The sequence below is a fragment of the Narcine bancroftii genome, chromosome 3, assembly GCF_036971445.1.
Source record: "Narcine bancroftii isolate sNarBan1 chromosome 3, sNarBan1.hap1, whole genome shotgun sequence".
In the NCBI taxonomy this organism is placed as follows: Eukaryota; Metazoa; Chordata; class Chondrichthyes; order Torpediniformes; family Narcinidae; genus Narcine; species Narcine bancroftii.
This window is the reverse complement of record NC_091471.1, coordinates 251,790,920-251,816,633: the sequence shown is the minus strand read 5'-3', so window position 1 is coordinate 251,816,633 and position 25,714 is coordinate 251,790,920. Positions and strand designations below refer to the sequence as shown.

Sequence of the window (25,714 nt, the reverse complement as noted above, 5' to 3'; positions counted from 1 at the left end):
TCCAACCTTCGTATCATTTACGGAACAGACCCGATGGGCCTAGTGGCCTGCCTCTGTTCCTTTATCTTCTCATCTGCAACCTTACTGACCCATCCTTCTGCCTCTTCATTGAGCTCATTTATAAAAATCACATAGAGCAGGGGTCCCAGAGCAGATCCTTGTGGGACTCCACTAGACACCGACCTCCAGGCAGAATCCTTTCCTTCCACTACTACTATTCTCTGCTTTCTGCAGGCAAGCCAATTTTTTATCCACACGGCCAAGTTTCCATGGATCCCATGCCTCATGGTTATATGAGCAAGTCTCTCATGGGGGACTTTGTCAAATGCCTTACTAAAATCCAGGTAGACTACATCTACCGCCCGATCCTCATCAATTTTCTTTGTTACCTCCTCAAAAAACCTCAATTAGGCTCATGAGGCACGATCTTCCCTTCACAGATCCATGCTGACTATCCTTGAGTAGATTGTACTTCTCCAAACGATCAAAGATCCTATCCATAAGATATTACCTAATCCAGGCATCATCCTGGTGTATCTCCTCTGCACCCTCTCCATAGCTTCCACAGCTTTCCTTTAATTAGGTGACCAGAGCTGAACACAATACTCTAAGTGTTATCTCACTCAGAGGTTTGTAGAGTTGCAGTATGACCTCTCTACTCTTGAATTCAATCCCCCTATTAATGAAGCCCAGCATCCCATTGGCTTTCTTAACTATTTTATCAACCTGTGTGGCAACCTTGAGGGCGTATGAATTTGGACCCCGAGATCCCTCTTTTCATCCACACTTTTAAATAACCAACCATTAACCATGTACTTAGCCTTCTGGTTTGTCCTTCGAAAATACATCACCTCACGCTTATCTGGATTGAACTCCATCTGCCACTTTCCAACTCTGCATCCTATCTATATTCTTCTGTAACTTTCAGCTCCATCCACAACTCCTCCAACCTTTGTATCAACTGCAAACTTACTGACCTATCCTTCCATCTCTTCATCCAGGTCGTTTATAAGAATCACAAAGATCAGGGGTCCCAGAACAGATCCCTGCAGCACTCCATTAGTCACTGACCTCCAGGCAGAATATTTTCCTTCCACTACTGCTCTCTGCTTTCTACTTGCAAGCCAATTTTTTATCCACACAGTCAAGTTTCCATGGATCTCATGCTTAAGGCTTTCTGAATGAGTCTTTCATGGGGAACTTTGTCAAATGCCTTACTAAAATCCATGTAGACCACATTTACCACCTTACCCTCATCAATTTCTTTTGTTACCTTCTCAAAAAACTCAATTAGGCTCTTGAGGCACGATCTTCCCCTCACAAATCCTGCTGACTATCCTTGAGTACTTCTCCAAATGCTCACAAATCCTATCCTTAAGAATCTTCTCCATTAGTTTGCACACCATTGATGTAAGACTCACCAGTCTATATTCCCAGGATTCTCTCTATTACCTTTTTTAAACAAGGGGACTGCATTTGCCATTCTCCAATCCTCCGGAACCTCCTCTGTGACCAAAAGGGACTCAAAGAATGGGCCGTATGCAAACAGGATGAGCCTGGAATGCCAGTTCTGTCAGCATGGATGAGTTGAGCCAAAGGCCTTGTTCAGTCGTTCATGGCTCTGTAACCACTAATGTATCAGTTATCACTCCTATCATCCACATGGCTCAGCATATTCTTTCAAAATACAGCATGTATGTTCTCCCTGTGTCTGTGTGGGTTTTCTCTGGGGGCTCCAGTTTCCTCTCACTGTTTAAAATCATACTTGGAGTGTAGGTTAATTGGGGTTAAATTTGGGCGGTACGAACTTGAGGGCTGAAATGGCCTGTTACCATGCTGTATGTCTAAATCAATAAATAAACAGATGATAACAGGGCCTTCTAGCCCATGAGCCCGTGCTTCCTAATTCCATCCATGTGACCAGTCAACTGACTAACCCATATGTCTTTGAAATGTGGGAGGAGACCAGAGCACCCAGAGGAAACCCACATGGTCATAGGGAAAACATACAAGCTCCTTACAGAAACCCAGGTCACTGGTGCTGTAATAGTCCCACACATCTTTACATACACCGAGATCTGCTGCTCACAACCATATCTCACATACAGATGTGGAACAGAGACATTGCAACACATTCATTAACACATACTCACATTACTTGGAGAAGTCACATAAGTAACTCCAGCAACAATGGATCAGCAGATACAAGTTTTATTCCATTGGCGGAGAGGGCTGGCAGATATTGGTGTGATTACCACTAAGTATCTGAAGATAATTTATTTTTTAAATTTATACATGCAGCACAGTAACAGGCCCTTCTGGCCTATAAGCTTGTGCTGGCCAAATGCACCCAATTAACTTACAATCCCTGTACGTTTTTGAAGGTGGGAAGAAACAGGAGCATGGGAAGAACATTTAAACTCCTTTCAGACTGCACCGGATTTGAAACCGGGTTGTTGGTCCCACTGTCCCACCCTGATGTACTCATACCAATTTCTCAGTAGCCACTTCCCCATATCCCACAGCTTCTTCGGACACAAACTAGTGTATGCGTATGTATGTTACTCCCCCTTCTGTCATGCCATGTATCTTCCTTCTTTCAGACCAGACAGCCAGACAGTGACAACTGAGCCACAGCATGCAACAGAACCCCATCACTTGCTCAAATACTGGCACCTTGAGTGTGTGAGGGAGTTCATATTTCAGAACTTTGCAGAAATTTGGACTGGCTCACCTATACCACCCTGTGTTTAGCTGAAGGATTTCCCAAGGCCAGGGAAATCCATCTGCATACAAGCAGGTCTACCTTTGTCATAAATTATTAAATCAAACCAGGCACTGTTGCGCAATGCGGAAAAACATCCAGAATCAAGCAGTGAATGCGGAAGGAAATTTCAATTCTCACAGCTTTAAAGACACAGATATTAAAAAAAGAGATGATTCTTACATCTATACGTCTTGGTGTGTACATCTGGCTTCCTGTCATATCATCACTGTATCCGCCTGTCTGGTGTATAACATGACGCAGGGAATCCACCTAAAGGACAAAACATGTCAACTTATAAATGTCCCACAAGGAAAATGCTCCATAATTACTGTAAATTCTTCATTCACCAACTATCACTTTCACAATCAATGATGATGGTCTGTAAAAATGTTGCACTCAGTCGTTAGTGGAGTGTTATTTCCAAGCCACCACATTTCTTAAAATAAATCGCGACTTTAAATCAAGTTCTCCATAATCTCTTCTTGATGTTAAAGATTATAGATTATAAAGTATATTTAATTTGGTTAATATTTAACTTTGAATTTTGTCATTTTAGCGCAAGTATTTGAAAACGTGTGAAAATTAGCAATACACAACATGCAGGTAGAAACAGGGAAGATGGAGCCAGAGGTAGTTTCCCCAAAGCAAGCTGCCATGGGCAGAGGTGGAGGCAGACACAATGATAATTATTCACGTGCATGTGGACATGGATAGATGCCATGGGATCTGAGCTTAATGCAGGTACATAGGATTAGTGCAGAAGGACATCACAATCAGTATGAACAGGGTGAGACTATTTTTGTGCTGTCCAATTTTATCAATGTATGTGGGCTATAAAGCCACACTGTGGAACTGTTTCAGATCCTGTTCACCACTGGCTGTTCTCACCACTTAGCTGCTCAGACTTGTTTCCTGTAAAGTAGTGTGAGGTTAAAATAAAATGAATGTTTAGAATATATAAAAATAGGGAATTTCTTGAAAGTGTGCAGGATGATGGTTGATTTGAACACTGATCTTTAGAGTTTAGCAGCAATTAATTTTTTCCAAAGATGATCCCTGGTTTTGAAACATTTTAGCAGAGACTTGGATTTTTTTGTTCAATTTTGCATTAAAAGCTGCAACATAAAAGACTCTCCAAATACATAAATGATAACAGCGCTGTTCAGAATCCTCAGCAAAGAATTTAGACTGATTTTTATAAATGACAGATAAAGAAGTAGAGGGATGGGTCAGTAATTTTGCAGATGATACGAAGCTTGGAGGTGCTGTAGATGAAGGTTGTCATAGGTTATATCAGGATATATACAGGATGCAGATCTGGGTGGAAGGATAACAGATGGAGTTCAATCTGGACAAGTGTGATGTGATGCCTTTTTAAGCGTTGAACGAAGGCAGAGTACAGAATTAATGGACTGATACTTAACAGTATGGAAGAACAGGGGGACCTTGGAGTCCAAGTCCATAGATCTCTTGAGGTCAATAGGACAATTAAGAAGGTCTGTGGTATGCTGAGCTTCATTAGTCAGGGGATTGAGTTCAAGAATTGTGAGGTAATGGTGCAACTCTACAAATCTTTGGTGAGACCACACTTAGAATATTGTTTTCCATGAGGATGTGGAAGCGATAGAGAAGGTGCAGAGGAAATATACCAGGATATTGCCTGGATTGGAAACTAAGTCTTATGAGGTAAGGTTAACAGAGGTAGTGCTTTTCTCCTTGGAGTGAAGGATGAGACATGATTTGTTAGAGGTCTATAAGATTATGAGAGGGATAGGGAGGGAGTAGCAAATGCCAGAGGACAGCTGTAGAAAGTGAAGGGAGGAAAGTTTAGGGAAAAATTGTGAGTGCCTGGAATGCATTGCCAGGGGTATTGTTGGAGGCTGGAACAATAGGGCGTTTGAGAGACTCTTAGACAGGTAGATGGATGAAAGAAAAACATTGCTATGAGGTAGGGAGGGTTTTATTTTTGTTTTTGTAGGGGTTAGCACAACATCATGGGCCAAAGAGCCCATTTTGTGCTAGAATGTTCTATAATTCTGTTGTAAATTTTACAGATTAAATTAATTAGCAAAGTATTACTGCTTATTAAATTCTCCTTTATTGGTGATAAGTTGCATAAACATGCTAATTATAATGCCTTCTTTAGATTCTGGTTTTTTACTTTAAAAGGGATTTTTTGAATATTGACAATGCTGAAAATATCAATATTTATTCTGAAATTGCACCATGCTTATATGAAATTTCCATCCCTGTTCTGATGAGGTCTTCATCCACTTGAACTGTACAAGATATGCATGAAATAAATGAGGCAATTGCCAACTATGCATTTGAAGAGAATGATGACAAAAAGAGGGAGAAATGGAACATAATGCTGAACAGACGGTGTCGGGCATTGTAAGCTCTTGTCATACCCCTTCCTGTGTTAAATAATAAGGGCACAAAATAACCAAAGGTCAATTTGAGCACCTTGATTTAAAGAACAGTGAATGATTTCAATGTTTCATGAAATAGCATCACACGATGGTTGAGTATTAATGATCATACTCTCCAAATGAAACAAATCTTCAAAAGGCTTTGTCAGAAAAATATTTTTTAACTTTAGAAATTAATGTTATTTTTTCAAAACTTGTTGAAAATATCACTAATTTTGCTTTGATACAGGCCTGGCAATTATTAAAATTTGCAAAGCAATTGTCAAAACCTTATTTCAAGCTCCACAAAAACGTTACCACCTCCCAGCTCTCTCATCCTCACCAGTCTGTAGGCTTCAATCTCTGAGTTTAGAGATGGTGTAACCATTGATTTTATTAATGTTCAAGCAAGTCAGCAGTGAATAGACTCAAAGCTCTTAAAATGCAACTTCCTCCTGCAGTCACTCCCTAATATTGCGTGTGGCTCAGTATCCAAATGTAGCTCAGTGGTTACAATTAGAGTTGTACACCAGTGATACAAGCCCTTCTAACTTGTCAATAGCAATCAGGTTGGCACCTGAGTTCTCCCATTTGCCTACCCTTCACCATTATTCTTCTCACCCTCTCATATTCATGTACATCTCCAAATGTCTTTTAACTTTATAATTCTACTCATCTCTGCCACTGCAAGAGGAAGATTTAAACAACTCTTAGATGTTATTGGCGTGAGGTAGGGAAGGTTGAGATTGTTAAGTAGGTTTGTACAGATCGGCATAATATCGTGGGCCAAAGGACCTGTACTGTGCTGGATATTCTATGTTCTATACCTCTGGCAGCTCATTCCACAAACCCACAATCCTCTGTGTGAAAAAAGAAGCCCCTTAGGTTTCCTTTAAAGCTCCATTTCACATTAAATCTATGCCCACTAGTTTGAGACTCCTCATTAATGCGAAAAAAAATTGTGACCATTTACCTTACCTGCACCTCTCGCTTTTTCTACTCCTATACTCAAGGGAAAATAGCTCCAGCCTCTCCCTATAACTCAAGTGCTCAGTCCTGCTAATAGAATTGGGTAAGCGCTTCTCCAAACACCTACATCCTGTTGTGTTTCTAAATTTGAGCTTCTTGGAGCTAACTACCTTAACTTCCCCAACTGTTGCTGCAATTACATGCTTTTTATAGGTCTCATCCATTGTCAGGGTGAGGCCAAACGTAAACCTGAGGAACACCACATCATATTTCTCCTAGACACCCTTAAACCTAACAGTGTAAATGTTGTCTTTCTAATTTTAAGTGTCTGTAAAAAGTTTGTACATTCCCCCATGACTATGTGGGCTTCCTCTGGGTCCTCCAGCTTCTTCACACGTTCCAAAGATGTACAGAGTTTGTAGGTTAATTGGTACATTTGGGTGGTACGGGCTCAAAGGCCAGAAGGGTCCGTTACCATGCAATGTCTCTAAAATTAAAAGTTAAATTTATCTTCTTTAGCCACTCCTGTACATACTTCCCACCCCCCACAATTCTCTCCAACATTTCTTCCCATCCACCCTCCCATCCTAGTGGTCTCTCCTTTCAATGGTCTCTCCACCTTACACATCTCGTGTCCAATGCCTAACATCTCTGGGCCCCTCCCACAGCTTATTTTCTTCCATTTATATGTAATTTTACCCCACCCCCCTTCCCTTTGGTCATGATAAAAGGTCCAGACTCAAAACATTTATTGGAGATTTCTACTCATGGACGCTGTCTGACCTAATGAGTTCTTCCAGCAATTTTTTGCTTGTATAAGATTCAGCTTCTGCAGCTTTCATTGCCCTCCTTGTAAATCTTCTCTGCATCTTCTCCTGTTAAACAACATCCTTTCGAGAGCTGGGCGATCAAAGCTGCGACCAACTATGGTCCCACCAATGTCCTGTCCAGCTGTAATATGACATCCCAACTCCTAACTCAGGAAGGAAAGTGTGCCAAGTGCCTTCTTCATACTGACTTGTGTCATCACCTTCAGGGAATTATGTACTTGCACTCCAGAGAGAAGGAGAGAGAGAGAGAGAGCAAGAAGCAGCTGTGTTCCACAGTGCAAGAGTTTGTGATTTGTCACCCTCATGATCAAGTGGCCCAGAGATGGATGCAACACAGCACACACCCCAAGGCCCAGCTTGTTCTCCCTTCACTGCAGTTTGCACCGCTACCTGCAAAGTACTGAGCCACCCAGGAGGCAGAAGGAGGCTTTTCTGATTGGAGATCTGTGATGGAGGAAATGAACAGAGGTTCTATATTGATGTTTGGGGTATACGTTGAAGGTTTGAATGCAACTGTACAATTGCATAAAACATAAAATATTACAGCTTAGTATAGGCTCCTTAGCTCACGATGTTCTGACCTATATAAACCTGTTCCACAACAACTTTCCCTATTTACACCCATAACCCTTCCCTTATTTTTATTACTTCCATGTGCCTGTCAAGAGTCTTTTGAATGTTCCTACTGTACCAGGCTCCACCACCAACCCTGGCAAATGCATTCCAGGCACCCACCACTCTGTGTGGGGATAAAATCATCCCCCGAATGTCTTCCCTAAACTTTCCTCCAATCACCTTGATCAGATGTCCTCTGGTATTTGCTATTGTTGCCCCACGATAAAGGTGCCGCTGCCCACCCTGTCCATGCCCTTCATATACTTGGATTAAGCTTCAATATCTGAACTCGCTGCCAGAAGAGGTGGTGGAATCAGATATATTAGAGAGACATTTGGACAGGCACTTGAATAGTCAGGGGATTGAGAAGGTGGTCCAATTGCAGGATTACTGGTGGGCCGAAGGGCTGGTTTCTGTGCTTTACCACTATAACATCCTGATGGGCTATACACTCAATGAGATGGCAGGGCTGACATCAACAAGTACAATAAAATCCCCGGTATCTGGAATTCAAACAACTGGCAACTCAAGCAACAAGCAAAAAAAATTGAGGAAATACATTTAAAAAAATTAAAATAAATAAGAATAAATAAAAATGCAATTAAGTTTAAAATTGTAAAAGTAAACATTCTCTGAAGCAACACATTCACCCCTTGGTGAAAATGGAAGCAAATATTGAACCAGTGGAGTGCCCTGGTCATGCCGCACCCACAGCAGCTGTTTGAATAAAGTTTCAATAAAGTTGAGTTTAAATAAAATGGCAGTGCCCAGGATGAAGGGCTGGCTGACGCTGTTGGGGCGACTCTCCCAGTATCTCCCCAACCCTGGCTAGCAAGTCTTTATCTTTATTAGTATTAAGTATATTAGCAAGGATTTATCCGTAAACTTGGGGGAGGTGGAGTTAATTATGACGTGGTATGATTAGCGCAACATTGTTACAGTGCCAGCAACCAGGGTTTGAATTTAAATTTCAGAAGTTACAGGAACTACCTGATTAAAGTGAACTTTACATAATTAAGGACTACAATACTGATTTTTTTTCCCAAATTATATTTTGCACTGTCTTTTGTTTTTAAACTGTTTATTCATAATGCAGGTGTATGTTAGGCATTGTAAGAGCGTGTTTCAGGCATCTATAGGTGAAATTAATTTCTGTTTTTTTGGTTTGAAACATTTTGCAGCATTTTATTCTTAAACAGTTTGATATTAATTTAAGTTGTGGTGGACTGGTACAGTGTTCTGGTGGAGACCGGGTCGGTGGACATGATGCAGTGGGAAAGCTTGGCAGAATAAGCAAAAGGCAGCTACATTTAGACAGTTAAGCAAAACAAAAACCTGGACTAGAAATAAAATATTTCATTAGGGATGAGTCCAGGTTTATCAGACTGAGTCTTAATAGAAATCAAAATTCTGCCCAAGTGTCGAGTGTATCTGTCTTCAAACAAGAAGAGAAAGAACAGGAAATAATGGAAGTGATAGAAATAGATAAAAATGGATCTTCGCCATTACAGCGCCAGTGACCCTAGGTTCAAATTCTGCGCTGTCTGTAAGGAGTTTGTACGTTCTCTTTGTGTTTTGTGGGTTTCTTCTGAGCCCTCCGGTTTCCTCCCACCCTTCACCCTTCAAAACAGACATGGTAGGTTCATCGGGTATTCAGGTGGCATGGGGTCATGGGTTGGAAGGGCCTGTTACCATACAGTACGTCTAAAAAGAATGCAGCGTGGACTCTGGCTGTAATTTGCCTATTATTTTTAGATTAGAGCAGAGGAAAAGAAGATTACAAATGAGATACCTTTATTTAAAAAAACACAAAGAAAAAAGTTGCATAACCTCAGGCCAATCAGCTTTTGTGCATATTCCTGTTCAGTTACACAGGGCAACATTTAGAGAGGTATAGATTAATCACAGATGACGTTGTAGATAGCTGAGCTGCTGTCCACAGTTCCAGCGACCTAGGATTGACCCTGATCTCGGGTGCTGTCCCCAGCTTCCTCCCAAGTGTGTGTGTGTGTGTGTGTGTGTGTGTGTGTGTGTGTGTGTGTGTGTGTGTGTGTGTGTGTGTGTGTGTGTGTGTGTGTGTGTGTGTGTGTGTGTGTGTGTGTGTGTGTGTAAAAATACAATGGATATGATGAGTCTAAAAATGGGTGCCCAATGGTCGGATGAACTTGGAGGGCTGTTCCGGTTCCATGCTTTAATATCATACCTCTCTGACTCGATTGCAGCGTTTGTCGATTTGTCATGGGAAGCACGTGTTTAGTGGATGCAGTATCTGAGGTAATAAAAAGGTGAGTTGATATAGTCTATATCAAGAAACTCGGCAAAGACCCAAATTGCAAAATGAAGAGGAAAGTAATAATCCCATGGGATCCCAAGTGATTCGATAAAATTTGCTCTATGGGAGAAAATAAAGAGCAGGTGTCAACAGGAGCTTCAGTGATGTCTAAGCTATGTGCAGAGAGGTTTCATTAGGGATAGTAAATGGTTTTTTAAATGATATTAATTGTTTTAAAAAGTGTAGGAACTACAAATATTAAGTTTGTTGAAGCAATCTGAACTGACAACGTGGTTAATAGGAAGGTAGAGCGTTCCAATCAGTGGGACAATCCCAATGGACTGGTTAGGTATTCACAAAGATTGCAAATGGAATTCAATCCTGAGAAATGTGAACAGGGCAAGGTAATAAATAATAAATGTTGGACACACTTCCTAAAGTCCAGAGGGGCAAAAGATCTTGATGTCACATCCATAGATCCCTGAGCTAACAGCACAGATAGATATAATATTTAAGAAGGCATAAAGAATTCTTACTTTCATGTACCTGACACAGAAAATGTGAAGAAGGAAGTCATACTGGAAATATATAAAACACTGGTTATTCCATATCTAGAGATCTGTATGCATCTGAAATCTTCCATGCAGGAAATATGTGTGAGTATAAAGAAGATTTATGAGGAATGAAAAATTCTAGCTATGAGGAGAAACCTAACTTTAGAAAGAGACTTAATTTAACAATAATAAAATCTAAGTGCGACACCAAAGACTGCAGATGCTGGACTCAGCAGGTCAGGTAGCATTTGGGGAGGCAGAGGAGGGCAGAGAAGTCTGCTTAGTTCCTCCAGCAGCTCGGTTCTTGTTCAAAATAGAATAGGCCTGAACAAGATGGAGAGGAAGCAGCTATTTCCTTGGCAGAGTGGATGATAGCTTGGGCTCAATAGTTTATGTTCATTGGTAAAAGGCTGAAAAATGAAGTAAATACAGATGCTCCCATCATATTTAAAATTTAAAGAGCTACAACCTAATAAATCCTGGAAAATGAAAATTCTATGCAGCTCCAACATGGACTGTCATGGATACATTGGCTGAACAACTTTGTTGTACATTTCCATGATTTTAGAAATGTTGATATTGTATCCAGGGTAGCAGGCAAAATATTGGAAATTTGATCAATGTGTATCTGCATATTGAAAGCACAGACAGATAGTAAAACATTTTATAAATAAATAAAGTGGAAAACAGAAAATGAAGTACACAAGGGTCCCTTTGAAGATGAGAAAGGAAATGAATAATGGATAATTTGGAAATGACTAAGGCCTTGTTCAATTCTTTGTGTTATTCTTCACAGTGGAAGGTACAGGCAACCTGGCTAAGAGTGAGGTGAGGCGATGGGAGGTGAGGACCTCAACACAATCATTATCACTAAAGATGTAGTGCTGGGCAAACTCATGGGCCTGAAGTAGACAAGTCCTCTGGTCCTGATCAAAGTATCCCAGAGGAGTGAAAGAACTGGTAGAAGTTATTTCAGCTGCATTTGTGGTCAGTTGCCTGATCCTGGTGCATTGGAAGATGGCAATATTTAACGCTGCTATTTAAAACTGTAAGTAGACAAAAGCCAAGTAACAATGGCCCATTTAGTTTAATGTCCTTCTTCAGGAAAATGCTTGAAGGCAGGAAGCAATTTCTTCCTTAGATACAAGACATCTGGATAGAAGTGGTTCCACCAGGCCAACACAGCATCGATTCAATAAGGGCAGGTCATGTTTAACTCATTTACTGGAGTTCTCTGAGGATATAAATGCAGTGAGAGGACAGCTGGTGAATGTGATGTCCCTAGATTTCTGGAAGGTGCCACACAATGCTTTGGCATTAGATAAGGATGCACAGAGTTGCTGGGAATTGAAAAGCTGGGTTCTAGGCAAAGGTTGAGAAGGTTAGTGCTTTATTCCCCGGAGTGTCAGAGAACGAGGGGTGATTTGATAGAAATATATAGAATTATGAGGGTCTTGATAGGGTAAATGCAAGTAGATTTTTTTCCACTGGGGTTGGATGAGACAAGAACAAGAGGACATGGGTGAAAGGTGAAATGTTTAAGGCTGTGGTTCTCAACCTTTTTCTTTCCACTCACATACCATTTTAAGTCATCCCTATGCCATCGGTGCTCTGTGATTAGTATGTGAGTGAGAAGGGAAGGTTGAGAATCACTGCTCTGGACCCAAATGTTACTGAAATACTTTGCTTGAGAAAAATTGTCATTGGCCCATTTCCTTTGGAGTTCTGAAACTGTGCACACAACGAGTCCATGAGGTATAATTAAAACAGTGGTTTTCAAACTTTTTCTTTCCACCCACATAGGTGAATGGGCAAGGGTTTTGTAGATAAAGTACAATGTTGGTAAAAGTGAGATCATCCAGTTTGGAAGGAAAAATTGCAAGTCAGACTACTACTTAAATGTTGAAAAATTGCATATGAAGCAGAGAAACATGGGAGTGTTTGTCCATGGATTGTAGAAGGTTGGTTTGCAGGTGCAGCAGATAATCAAGAAGGCAGATGGGATGTGGGAGAGATTGATTTTAAGAGCAGGGAGATTCTGCTGCAAATGGACAGCGTACTGGTGGGCTACTTCTGGAGAGCTGTGTACAGTTCTGAACTCCTTACTAGAGAAAGTATATACTGGCTTTGGAAAAGGTGCAGAAGATGTTCAACAAGTTAATTCCACAGATGATGTTTCTGTGGCGAGATTGAGTTGTCTCAGACTGTACTCACTGGAGTTTGGAAGGGTGAGGGTAACCTTATAGAAATAAAATTAACCTATTAATGGAATACACAAGATGGTTGCAGGAAGGTTGATTTCACTGGCAGATGAAAATGAGGGGGCATAGCCTCAAGATTAGAAGGAGTGGACAGATGAGGAGGAATTCCTTCCAGAGAGTACTGAATCTGGAATTCTCTGCCCAGTGAAGCAGTGATTCTGCCTCATTAAATGTATTTAAGACTCAGATAGATAGACTTTTGAATAGTAGGGGAATTAAGCAGGGACCGAGGCAGTAAGTGGAGTGGAACCCATGGCCAAATCAGGCAAGATATCACTGAATGGCCTCGCCAGCACAATGGGCCAGATGGCTTAACTCCTGCTCTTATTTCTTATATTATTGTGAAATGTAAAGTTACATAACAGGACATTCTGTAGAGAGATGTCCATTTAATTTTATTTTGGACAAAGTTATTAAATGAAAAATAGCAGAGAGGACACTGGGAAGAATTCCCCTGTTCTTCTTCAATCCACATGATGAGACATCTGAAAGACCCAACCTCTGATGACATAACAAATCCCTCTGTGAACCAGGATTGGAACAAACTCATGCATACAATTAACAATTGCATTGTAGGAACTATAAGAGTATTTAAATGTGCTGTTTAGATATTCAATACTGAAGACTAGACTTTGACTTCTACCCAATTGTTTCTTTAATAATTTTCCATTCCAATCTTTATTCCATTTTTGAAATGAGGGATAATTATCAATGTCAGAATTATGTGCCATACAAGCTGCAATGCACAAGTCAAACAAAGGCAGAAAAACACATAGCAAGTTTAACATTCAATTGACTGGGAAGTTTAGTTTTTGAATCAGTTCTGAAAGATCAATCATTTCACTCTCAGCCCTTTCTTTCCAAGTATGTTCTTATATTAATACTTTGTCTCAAGTTGGAACATTGATTTTTTTTAAAATGCTGCCACTCCAGCATCCTGGTTAATTTTCCATTTCTTCAGGGCCCAACAGTTTCTACCACCTATCGGTCTCGGGGACCTCAAAATAAACCCCCCCCAAGACCATGTTAGCTAATTCAAAGATCTTGATCAAGTTCACAACCCAGAACACTAGGCCCACCACTTTTTTAATTCTCCTACTCGGATGTTTCTACAGGACAGTTCCTCAAGAAGTTTGTTTTCACACGAGGGTAACCATTCTTTATGTGTGAGCCATAACACTATTGGAACACAATTCAACCATCATTGAAACACCCTATCCTTACATGCCACTAGCGCACAATAATTAGCAGGAGACGCTGGCGTGCAAATTGAAGCTTCTTCCTCTTTTGTTCTTAGAATCTCTTTGAGACGTCCCGTACTCCAAATGAACCGTCCTATGCCTACCTGTGACTGTACGTTAGCTCCAACTTGAGAACCCTGGTAAGAATCCCCATTCAGTGACTGCATGTTCATGAATAAGTCTCCAGAGTTTGGCATGTTAAAAGAACCAGAAGAACCTGGAAAGGAAAGAGTCAGGCACCTGAATCACGCACAGATTGCACACAGTATGTCTCCCCTTGAGCCAAGCACTGAGGTAGTGCCAACAGGAAGGGGTGAGTTCAGAATCAAAGCTACATGCACCCAAAATGCCCAGATTAAATGTTCAGCATGCTCACAATCACCTGTTAGTTACATGCACGATGCACTCGGAAGTATTTACTTTTGGTTACAATCATTAGATTAGCTGATAGTAGAAAAAGTAACTTTTCAGTTGAAAGAAAATAAGAGTTTATTGTTTAGACAATATTAGTCTTAGTTTGAGAACAATTTATGTTAAGAATACTTTAAAACAAGACATCATGCAAGATTAGTAACTCTTGGGCAAGTGTTTGTAAGATGACAAGAACTGTGCTCTTCCTCTGTTGTCAACTGGTCCAAGGCTCGATATTACTAATGTTATGAGATCTATAGGCTGCATACACTGTTACTGTGCTTATTTAGAAAAAAATACTCAAATATTGACCAATACATTGGCATCAAATGACCAGTGGCGCAAGGGTAAATAAGACCATTATGTTCTGCTCATGGCAAATGACTGTTAGAAATTTGTTCTCTACACTGCTAAAGGCAAAATTGTGGTGACACATTCCTACTTTCAGAGGGAAAACAATCAATATGAGGTACACTGGCAAGGCAGATTTGTTTATTTTAACCTACAGCGCCGTAAAACTTTTTGCTGTAAGCTTGCTGCTGCTGTTATTTTGCTGTTCACAATCTGTGGTCATTGAAGACCAGCCAAAGAGAAGAAAGCAGAATAGATCTTGTCACATAAACGCAGAAATAAAATTTTCAGAACCTTCATACTTGCAGGGTACTGAATGGGAGAGAAAAGGGGCATTACTTTCAAGATATCGTACATTTGGAGATCACTAAATGAGGTAATGTAACAGAAAAGGCTGAAGTGCTCAATACCTGAGAGAAGGTCCCCTGAGAATGCACTGACCTGAAATATTTTCTCTCCACAAACATTTCCTGACTTGCTCAGTACTTCAAGCATTTTCTATTTTTACTTCAAATTTGTAACATACTTTGCAGTTTGCCTTTCTATTTCTACCTCACAAGAAAATCAGTAAGATGGAATTGCAAGGCCTTAGGAAGAAAAATACCCAGTGAAGAGGGCTGATGGATGGGGAAATACCCAGTGAAGAGGACTGATGGATGGGGAAAATACCCAGTGAAGAGGGCTGATGGAAGCAGAGGAGGCAGGAGAGGATGGTGGGGAAGGGAGAATATTATTCAAACAATCCAGTCACCACAGGTCCAACTATGTGTGAGCCATTCAAAGTTTGCAGAGATCTGGTATTGCAATTAGCTATGAATGGAGGAACATGCCTCTTCCTTCCTCAAATGTTGTTCAGAACTGAGTACCAAGGCAAGTGCATCAATTCTTACACTGTCCATCTATAATTTGAAGGTTTGCAGAAACTTCACATATGTTGGCCAGCTGTTGAGACTGAAGAAATAATTATGAAACCAGAACACAAGGTGCTTGGGAAGAGCTGTAGTTGGATACTTAGATGTGTAATAAACTTAATTTTCTGGTAACTGTGTTTGGCTTTGACAATGGTTATGTTCTGAACATGATCAGCTGTTGGTTCATAGCATTGAACCAGGAGCCTAATTAGACAACACTCAGACAAGTCAGATGAATGACGTTGCCCCTACTTGCTGCCATGGTCAAATGGATATTACTGACATACTTTGAGAGCACTCAGAACCTTGAGAACACACAGCCATGCTCACTTTGTGAACCAGCAACACGTCCTGAATTTAAGGTTGGATGCAGATGTTCTAGAATCACAAAAGGTTGGTTTGCAGCTGCAACATATAATCAAGAAGGCAGATGATGTTAATGAAATTGTAAATAAAGGTATCAGACATCTGTTATCGGAAGAGGAATGGAGGAGGCATTACATTTACCTGATTGCTGGAGGGATTGAATTCAAGAGTGTGGAGGTTCTGCTGTATCTGTACAGGATAATGGTGAGGCCTGATACAATGGTTACATTTTGTCTCCTATGCATGTAGTTAGACCTGCTGAATTGCTCCAGCATTTTTTTGTATCAACTACAATGACAGCATCTGCAGACTTTCTTATTTCACTACCAGGACTACTGTGTGCATTTCTGCTCTCCTTACTTGAGAAAGGGTATACTTGGCAAAAGAGGTTCACCAGGTTCAGTCGAGAGGGGGGAGTTAGCCTCGGATGAAAGATCATGTTTTTTTAGACTATACTCACTAGAATTCAGGAGAATGAGAAAGGAGCTTACAGAATTATGTAAATTATGAAAGGAAAGACAGATAGAGACAGGAAAGTTGTTTCACTAGTAGTAGAAACTAGATCTAGGGAAGCAGTAGTGGTTGCCTCATTAGACATTTTAAAAACACAGTTGGATTTTGCATAGCAACATGGAAATTAAGGGTTCTGTAAGGATCTTACAGAATTATGTAAATTATGAAAGGAAAGACGGATACAGACAGGAAAGTTGTTTCACTAGTAGTAGAAACTAGAACTAGGGAAGCAGTAGTGGTTGCCTCATTAGATATTTTAAAAACACAGTTGGATTTTGCATAGCAACATGGAAATTAAGGGTTATGGGGAAGAGCGGGTAGGTGGAGCTAAGCTCATGGCCAGATCAGTCATGATACTAAATGGCAGAGCAGGCTTGCTGGGCCAGATGCCGACTTCTTGTGTTCAGAAGTGGATAGCACAGAATATTGACTATCTTCCCTCTCTATTCTCAACCTTTAACAACTCCTTCCTCTGCAATATCCCCCCCCCCCCCAATCCTGCTGAGTTGCTCCAGCTCCACATTCCAGCAGCCGCATCATTTTGTGCCTCCGACATTCTTTTTTCCTTCTTCCTAAACTTTTCTGGGGTGGATCCCTTCTGTCACTTGGATTTGCTTGGGCTCTTGACACTGCGCAAGGCAGTGAAATTCAATTCCAACTCCTCCAATGTTCTTCTCTGTTTATCTTGGTCCAGCTCCCATGGTTGTAAATAAAAAGTTGTCGTGAATATTTAGCAATAATTTATAATGAATTATTTGGCTTTCAAAGGTTGCAAAATGACTTCAACACATGTAACCAGCCATATCTAGAAACTAATAGTCGGTAAAAAGCCTTGTGAAAGGCTACATTTAAAAAGAAACTGTTGTTCCTTCGATTTTCTCTGATTTACTACTATCATATTGGTATCATGTTAATTTTTCATCAGCAGGTCTCCTTTCCTTAATTTCTATTTGAGCAAAGAACCTAGAATCCAACTACACACTTAAAAATATGGAAATTACCTCAATTTTTATCGTTCAAGAAACAAAATATTAATTGTGGATAAAATTGAATGTAGGTGTTTATTTGACAACTGAGATAAGAGTGTAAAAGGATTTGTAATTCCTAAAGTCATCCACGGCCATATGTCAAAACCCAGCAGTGATGTGAGTATTGGTGATCAACGAGTAGGAAAGCCAGAACTCTAAATGAGAAGTACTCAAGTTCTGGGCATTCGGAATTTGATAACAACTTCAAAGATTATTACAAATAATGATTATTCATTAATAGATACCAAGTTGAGTGCCTCAACCACACTTCATTGTATTTAATTAAACAGGAAAGTCTGCAGACACTTAGATTGTAGTACAATACATAAAAGTGTTGGAAAAACTCAGCAGGTCTAAAGGAGTAAAGGGGAACCAATATTTCGGGCCTGGGCCTGGGCTCGAGAACAAAAAGCAATCTGACACCTGAATAAAGTGGTGGGGGAAGGGGAGAGGTAAGAGGTCATGGGTGGGAAGGTAGAAGAGAAAAAAGCTGAGGTGACAGAGGGAAGTGGCTGCTTTTAATGAGTGGGTAGTTGGAGGAAAGGAGACAGAGGGATAAGAAAAGAGAGAGACTCAGGGATGGGTTTAAAGGACAATGTCAATGTTAGTGCCGACTGGTTGGAGAGTGTCCAGGCAGAATATTAAGTGTTGCTCCTCTAAATTGTGGGTAACATCGGTTTGGCAGCGTTTGAGCCCATGAATTGATATGTCATGTGGAAGGGTACGTGGAATTAAATATCGGCCCTGGGAGGCTCCTGTTATTGAAGTGGACTGAATGAAGGTGTTCACTGGTCTGCATCCAGTCTTTCCATGTAGAGGAGGTCACAAAGTGAGCATCAGATGCAGTAGATGACCCCAGATTCACAAGTGAGGTGTTGCTTCTCTTGGAAGGAATGTTTGGGGCCCTGAATGGTGATGGTGAGGGAGGAGGCATGGGTGTAACTATAGTATTTCTTGCAGTCATGGGGCTAGGTGCCAAGGGGGTGACAAACAGGAAGGGATGAATGAACGAAGGAGTCATGAAAGGAGCAGTCCCTGTGAAGAAGGAGAGGGAAGGAGAAGGGAGGATGTGTCTGGTTGTAGGATCACGTTGTAGTTGTGGAAATTGTGGAAGACAATATATGTTGGATGCGGAGGCTGGTGGAGTAGTAGGAGAGGACCAGGGGAATCCTGTCCTCATTGCACTTGGGGCAAATAAGTGGGGAAATAGAGAAAATGCAGGGCTGATTAATGGCAGAAGAGGGGAAACCACATTTTTGTTTTGTAGAAGGAGGAATCTCATATGGTCTGGAATGGAAGACGCCATCCTACAGCAGAGTAAGAATTGAGGACCCATACCTGGAATGCTCCACATAGCCAACAAAAAGGCAGGCATAGCTGGGACCCATGGCTACCCCCTTGACTTGGAGAAAGTGGGATGAGTCAAAGAACAAGTTACTGAGAGTGGCCTGCTTTATGCTCATACCTTGTTGAAAGCTCAGGCTCAAAACATTGATTACTGATTTACTTCCTATAGCTGTTACGTGACCTGCTGAGTTTCTCCAGCACTTTTTCCATTCATAGTATATTTAATTATGGTTGGTGAAGAACAGACAACAATGTCACAATGAAATTGACAATTAAAGATTTCTATTGCATCTACGTTTATTTTGCTTAAGCAAGAAGTAAATATAGAATTAACATCCTGAATAATTACTTTAATCAAATCATAATCAAATGTCAAGATGCAAGTTCCAAGAGATAGGTGGGAAGGGATTGGTCAATGGGATAAAGGATAGAGTGAAAGTATGAGGAAATAAGCTCAGTGGGACAAAAACAGGTGGAAATGATAGGCCTGCCAGGCAGTCCTGTTTGTAGATCTTTGGTAAGAGTTAAAATCAGAACTACTGAGGGGGTCACTGTCAAGTTGTTGTGGAGGGGAGATCTCCTGAAGCAATGAGATGTGTGACAGTAGAGGAGATAGTGGTCCGATATTTGTTGATAGGGTCATGTTTCTTTGGTTGGGGGGAGGTCATGAAGAGGTATTCAAGAGCTGGTCTCTTGCCTGGGATTCATTGGTAGAGTTATGGTCGGGGGGGCGGGGAGGTTAGTCCCCCAAAACACAATGGCACCACCCGATAGTGTCCCAACCCTAACACCACCCCTCATATTTCCTCTCTGTCTAGCATCCTTTACAAATTCCTGACTGGCCCCTAAATTTAAATTTTTAATTTAATCATACAGCGTGGTAACAGCCCTTTCTGCTCGCAAGCCCGTGCCACCCGATTACACCCAAATGACCTACAACCTACATTTTGATGGGTGAGAGGAAACCAGAACACCCAGGGAAAACCCATGCAGATATGGGGAGAATGTGAAAACTCCTCACAGATTCTAAGCTCAGTTCTGATCACTAGCACTGTAACGGTGTTGCGCTAATTGCTAATCTAACGGTGGCATTATTAAGGGTTCCAACCCAAATCATCGCTAATACACCTTCTCCCAGTGATGCTGCTTGACCCACTGTGCTCCTCCAGTTGATCGCTTTTTGCTCCAGATTCTAGCCTCTTCAGGCCCTTGTGCCTCCACTCTGAATGGATGTGTTGTTTCATGAGGACAGATTGGGCGGCATGGTTAGAGTAGCGGTTAGCGCAATGCTATTAACCTCAAGTGACCCGGGATTAAATCCAGCGCAGTCAGTAAGGAGTTTGTATGTTCTCCCCATGTCTCTGTGGGTTTCCTCCAATTGTTCATGTCCGGTTTCCTCCCACCCTCGAAAAACAGAAGGGGTTTATAGGATAATTTGGCAGCCCCCATTTAAGTGACCGGAATTGGCTTCTACCATGATGTAAATAAAACTTTAAAATGACTTAGAAGCAATTGATCTTGAAATGTCCTGATGGGTGGAGATAATGCTTTCTCATGTGGAAGAACCTAGAACTAGGTGACATTGTTTTGAAAACAAGTATGAGAGGAGGCAATATTTTTTATCTCTCCCAGTACAACTTGGACATCAAAGGAAAGCAGAGTCTTTGACAGGTACAATTAGATCCATTCTGAACAAGCAACTGTTGCACAGATGGGAATTTTACATTCAGATCTGTCATTATCTTGTTCAAATTGTTGAGTGGTTTCACTCCTGCTCCTAATTGAGATGTTTGTATGAAAATCCAAGGTGTCATCTGCAGTGGGAGGACACAATTGACTCCAGCTTTCAGGGCTAGTGAAAGGAAAATTAAAGCAGGCACATATCGTTGGTGCAAAAGATAAATGGGAATGTGTCCACGATGAATGAAGACTAACTGGTTTGGTTATGAAATGCATCTCTCATACAGTGTTCGTGCAGGGAGGACACAAAGTTAAATTGCTTAGTCTTCCCAGAATATACAGTACACAGAGCAATTTCAATCAAACGTTACTCTGATTTATGAACATTTCCGATAATATTTTCGCAACATAGCTCATGCTGTGGACATGCCACAAAGTACATCATGGAATGATGTGTAGAGATAAGGCAGACATTAAATTCTCATGCACGTCAACTAACAGAAACCCAAGAAAAATGAGAATAAAATCAATCACTGAAAATGTATTTGGACAAGTCTAATCTGAAAAAAGGAATATCTTATTGTGGCCAGGTTTGGAAGTGTGATGGTGCAAATGTACAGCACGTCCACAATCCTCTCTGCTAAGCCCTGAATCAGGAGATGTGTGTGAAACAAATACAAGGCACCAGAGGGACCAAGGGATTTATGTTCCATGAACTTGCTCTACATACAGTACTGAGGCACGAAAGCCTCAATATTGTTCACTACTAGGTTACAGGTCTACCCAATCTATAATATGGTTTTTGTCATATCTCATATCACAGAGATGAATTCCTCACAGAACTATACCAGTTCTTGCAGCAATCCATTAATTGCATTCTCACAGTTATTTCTTTGTAACCTATTCTCTCACACACATACAAGAACACAATCGACAACTGGAGCATGAATATGTCACCAGGATCCCCAATCTGCCCTGCTATTCAGTATGATCATGGCTAATCTATACTGTCCTCAGTATCCTTTCTGTGATAGTTTCTTACCAATTCACCAATCTTTCAAAAAATTATCTACCTCATTTTAAATCTTTTTAATAATCCAATCGCCACAACTTTATGGATAACTCCAGACATTTACCACCCTCTGAGAGAAGACATTTCCACATTTGAAATGAATCGCCCCTTATCTTGCAGCTCTCTCTCTTTATTCGAGACCCTCTCACCAGTGAAAATATCTCATCATCGACCCTGTCAGGGCCTCTTAGGAACCTATCTGGTTCTGTGAAGTCACCTCTCATCTTTTTCTAACTCCAAGGAATACAAACCCAAGGGCAATTCATCAGCCTGCTGGATCTCCTCTGGTACTCAAAGGCTGGACCTCATCAACATTCCTGTACAACTGTCATTCTTCACCTATCAACCTTCACAACCAACTTATTATTCTCCTCAATTTCCGCCACCTGCAATATGATCTCAATACCAGACACACTTTCCCCTCTCTTCCTTCTGCTAGGGACTGCTCCCTCAGGACTTCATTGGTCACTCATCCCTTCCCATTAATCACCACCTCAGTACCTACCTCCTCCCTCACTACCATTCAAGGCCCAACTAGTCCTCCCAAGGGAAGCAACATTACTTGTGAATCTGCGGGGGTCATCTAGATCATAGAGACTGGATGCAGTCTGGGAGATTATTTTGTTGATCACCTTCACTATGTCTGCTGCAACAGCCATAACCCACAAAAATCCAACCTAATTCTACACATCATTCATAGACAGACATGTCTGTCCATGGCCTCATGCACTGCTAAACCAAGGCTATCACAATTTGGAAGAACAAAACCTAATATTCCATCTAGGCTTTCCCCAAACAGACAGCATTAACGTAGACTTCTGTTCTGTTAAAACCCTCCCTATCCCTCCATTTCCTTTCTCCAGTTCTCCACTCCCTTCCCTGCCCTCTACATTCAGAGCTACACCCTCCACATCACTTCTCAGTTTTTATACTCTCCCACCTATGACTTGGTTGCCTGGGCTCCTCCCTTGCCCTCCACCCCTCCCTTTTTTTTAAAATTTAGGATCCTGCATGTTTTTTGCTTATACAGTACTTTGATACAGGGCCCTGGCATCGATTACCCTTGACTTCCTAGAGATGGTATATTTTTTTTAGTTCCTTTGTATATCCTAATCCTCCAACTATTTTCCTGATTCTATCACCCAGATGAAACTTATACAGTCACAGGGACAAGGTGCAAACTCCACCCACAGAGCATCTGAGGTCAGGAAAACCTTGTCACTGGAGCAGTGAGGTAGTTGTGGCAGCACCACTGAGCTAGACTCCATTCACAAGAATACTTTAACTCACATTTAAACACAGGTGGAAGAAGGGTTGAGAGACCATAAAACCATGAATTACGCCATTCGGCTGAGAGATTGCACAGAAATTCAAATCATGTGGTTTATTTTCCCTATCAACCCCATTCTCCTGCCTTCTCCCCATAACTACGATTCTGTAACCCTTTGTTGCTGCTAACCGAGCAGAGACAAAGCCATTTGGGCCCAGACCTCATGATCACATGATTTTAAAATAAACCACTGTTGGCTCCTGAAACAGGCCTTTTGAGCAAGAAAGGAGCCATGGGTAGTCAGACTGGGCAGCAGAACACTGAAAAGGAGTGGTGTCTCTGCTCCCCATTGGCCAGCACCAGTGGCAATGCTGTCATTGCAGCCACCAAACATTCATCTGTTTCACATTGACCTCACATTCAAGTTCCCTCTCCCCATTGAACATTGAAGCAAAGTACTCATCTCCCCTTCCTCCTTCTTTTATCCCCAAGCAGTCCTACCCTCAGTCCAGTCATCCTTTTGTTCTTTATCTATATGAAGAGTATCTATATATAGGTCCTCCATCAGCCAGCTCCCCACCATGACTACCAGCCCCCCCACATCCCCATCGGGCACACAAAACTCAAAACGGTCAACCAGTTTACCTATCTCGGCTGCACCATTTCATCGGATGCAAGGATCGACAACGAGATAGACAACAGACTCGCCAAGGCAAATAGCGCCTTTGGAAGACTACACAAAAGAGTCTGGAAAAACAACCAACTGAAAAACCTCACAAAGATTAGTGTATACAGAGCCGTTGTAATACCCACACTCCTGTTCGGCTCCGAATCGTGGGTCCTTTACCGGCATCACCTACGGCTCTTAGAACGCTTCCACCAGTGTTGTCTCCGCTCCATCCTCAACATTCATTGGAGCGACTTCATCTCCAACATCGAAGTACTCGAGATGGCAGAGGCCGACAGCATCGAATCCACGCCGCTGAAGATCCAACTGCGCTGGGTAGGTCACGTCTCCAGAATGGAGGACCGTCGCCTTCCCAAGATCGTGTTATATGGCGAGCTCTCCACTGGCCACCGAGACAGAGGTGCACCAAAGAAGAGGTACAAGGACTGCCTAAAGAAATCTCTTGGTGCCTACCCCATTGACCACCGCCAGTGGGCTGATATCGCCTCAAACCGTGCATCTTGGCACCTCACAGTTCGGCGGGCAGCAACCTCCTTTGAAGAAGACCGCAGAGCCCACCTCACTGACAAAAGACAAAAGAGGAAAAACCCAACACCCAACCCCAACCCACCAATTTTCCCCTGCAACCGCCGCAACCGTGTCTGCCTGTCCCGCATCGGACTTGTCAGCCACAAACGAGCCTGCAGCTGATGTGGACATTACCCCTCCATTAATCTTCGTCCGCGAAGCCAAGCCAAAGAAGATATGAAGAGTGCCTTAGGATTTGTCTAAATCCTACTTAGCAAGTCCTCATGCCTCCTTCTCCCTTCCCAAGTTGTCCCAGCTACTATATAATTCATGAATCCTTTCTTTCTTTTGCTTCCTAAATCTTTTGTCTGCTTCCTTATTCCTCCTGACTAGCTGTTTCACCTCTCTTGTCAACCATGGTCCACTATCCTACCATCTTTCCCCATTTTCATGAGAACATCTGTTCTCAATTTATTTTATCGTTCCTGCCTCATCCCATCATAATTAGCCCCCCAATTAGACACTTACTCATTTTGTCTACTCCTAGCCTTTGTCCATAACTGTGCTAAATGTTAGGGAGTTGTGGTCACTGTCTCTGAAATCCTCCCCACCAAGGTCATGACCAGGTTCACTATCCAGTATTAGATCCAGCGTGGCCTCTCTTCCATCCAGCTTGTGCACATTCCTGACAAATTCTGCCGCATCTGAACCCTTCGCCCAAAGGAGATGCCAGTCAATATTAGAGAAGTTGAAGTCTCCCACAAAAACAACCCTGTTATTTTAGCACCCATTCCAAAATCTGCCACTTATCTGCTCCTCAGCGGCCTGAGGGCTATTTGAGGGCTTTCCTATTGCTGACTTCTACCGACACTGACTCCCTCCACTATATCCTCCTGTCTGTAGCTGATTAGCAATCCTACCATACCCCCCCCCCACCCCACCACCACTTTTCACCCTTATACCTCCCTCCTAAACCCCAGAACAGCTAATCCTGTCCTGGCATCAGCCAGGTTTCTGTAATTCCATGACTGATCCATCTTCTAAGGTCATCACTCCTATTCTGAATTCTTCTCACATTAAAATACACACATTTCAACCCTTTTAACACTGCATTTATGCTTCATCCACTGCCTGTTGTTCCTCACTACACCTAGCAACTTTCTGCCATCATCTGACCTAACACTCCAGTTCCATAGCATTGCTAGTTTAAACCTTTCCTAACAACTCTAGCAAATCAGCTTGCAAGGATATTGGTCGATATAAAGTGAAACTCGTCTTCCCCGGAGGAGATCCCAATGATCCACAAACCTGAATCCTTGTCCTCGGCATCAATCTTTCAGCCACACCTTCATCTGCCATAACTTCCTATTCTTGCCCTCACTAACGCATGGCACAGGCAGCAATCCAGAAATTACTGCACTTGAGGGCCTTTTTTTTTAGCTTCCTTCCTCATGTTCTTTGGGACAGCGTAATAAGACAAAAGCAGAAAGGTCAAAGTTGGATGGACAATTAATGAGAGACAATTGGAACCTGAGAGCCACCATCTTCTCATCCAATTGGCACAATGCAACCCTAAGGACCAAACAATTAATTCAACAGTTTTAGATCACCAATTTGCATCAAAACCGGCCAGTTCTCATGAAGGGTGTA

At 41.8% G+C, this 25,714-nt stretch overlaps 1 protein-coding gene across 5 annotated transcripts in view; it reads right to left on the bottom strand.

The window, feature by feature from the left end:
• pbx4 (pre-B-cell leukemia transcription factor 4) overlaps positions 1-25,714 on the bottom strand; it is a 540,918-nt gene that overhangs the window by 18,183 nt on the left and 497,021 nt on the right. For 4 of the 5 annotated variants that reach the window (XM_069927581.1, XM_069927582.1, XM_069927578.1 and 1 more), the window contains 2 exons: positions 14,025-14,137; positions 2,948-3,037 (listed from right to left, as the gene is read on the bottom strand). In XM_069927581.1, the coding sequence (XP_069783682.1) occupies positions 2,948-3,037; positions 14,025-14,137 (203 nt within the window). The remainder of the gene's footprint in view (positions 1-2,947; positions 3,038-14,024; positions 14,138-25,714) is intronic. The other variant, XM_069927580.1, reaches the window with a different exon arrangement.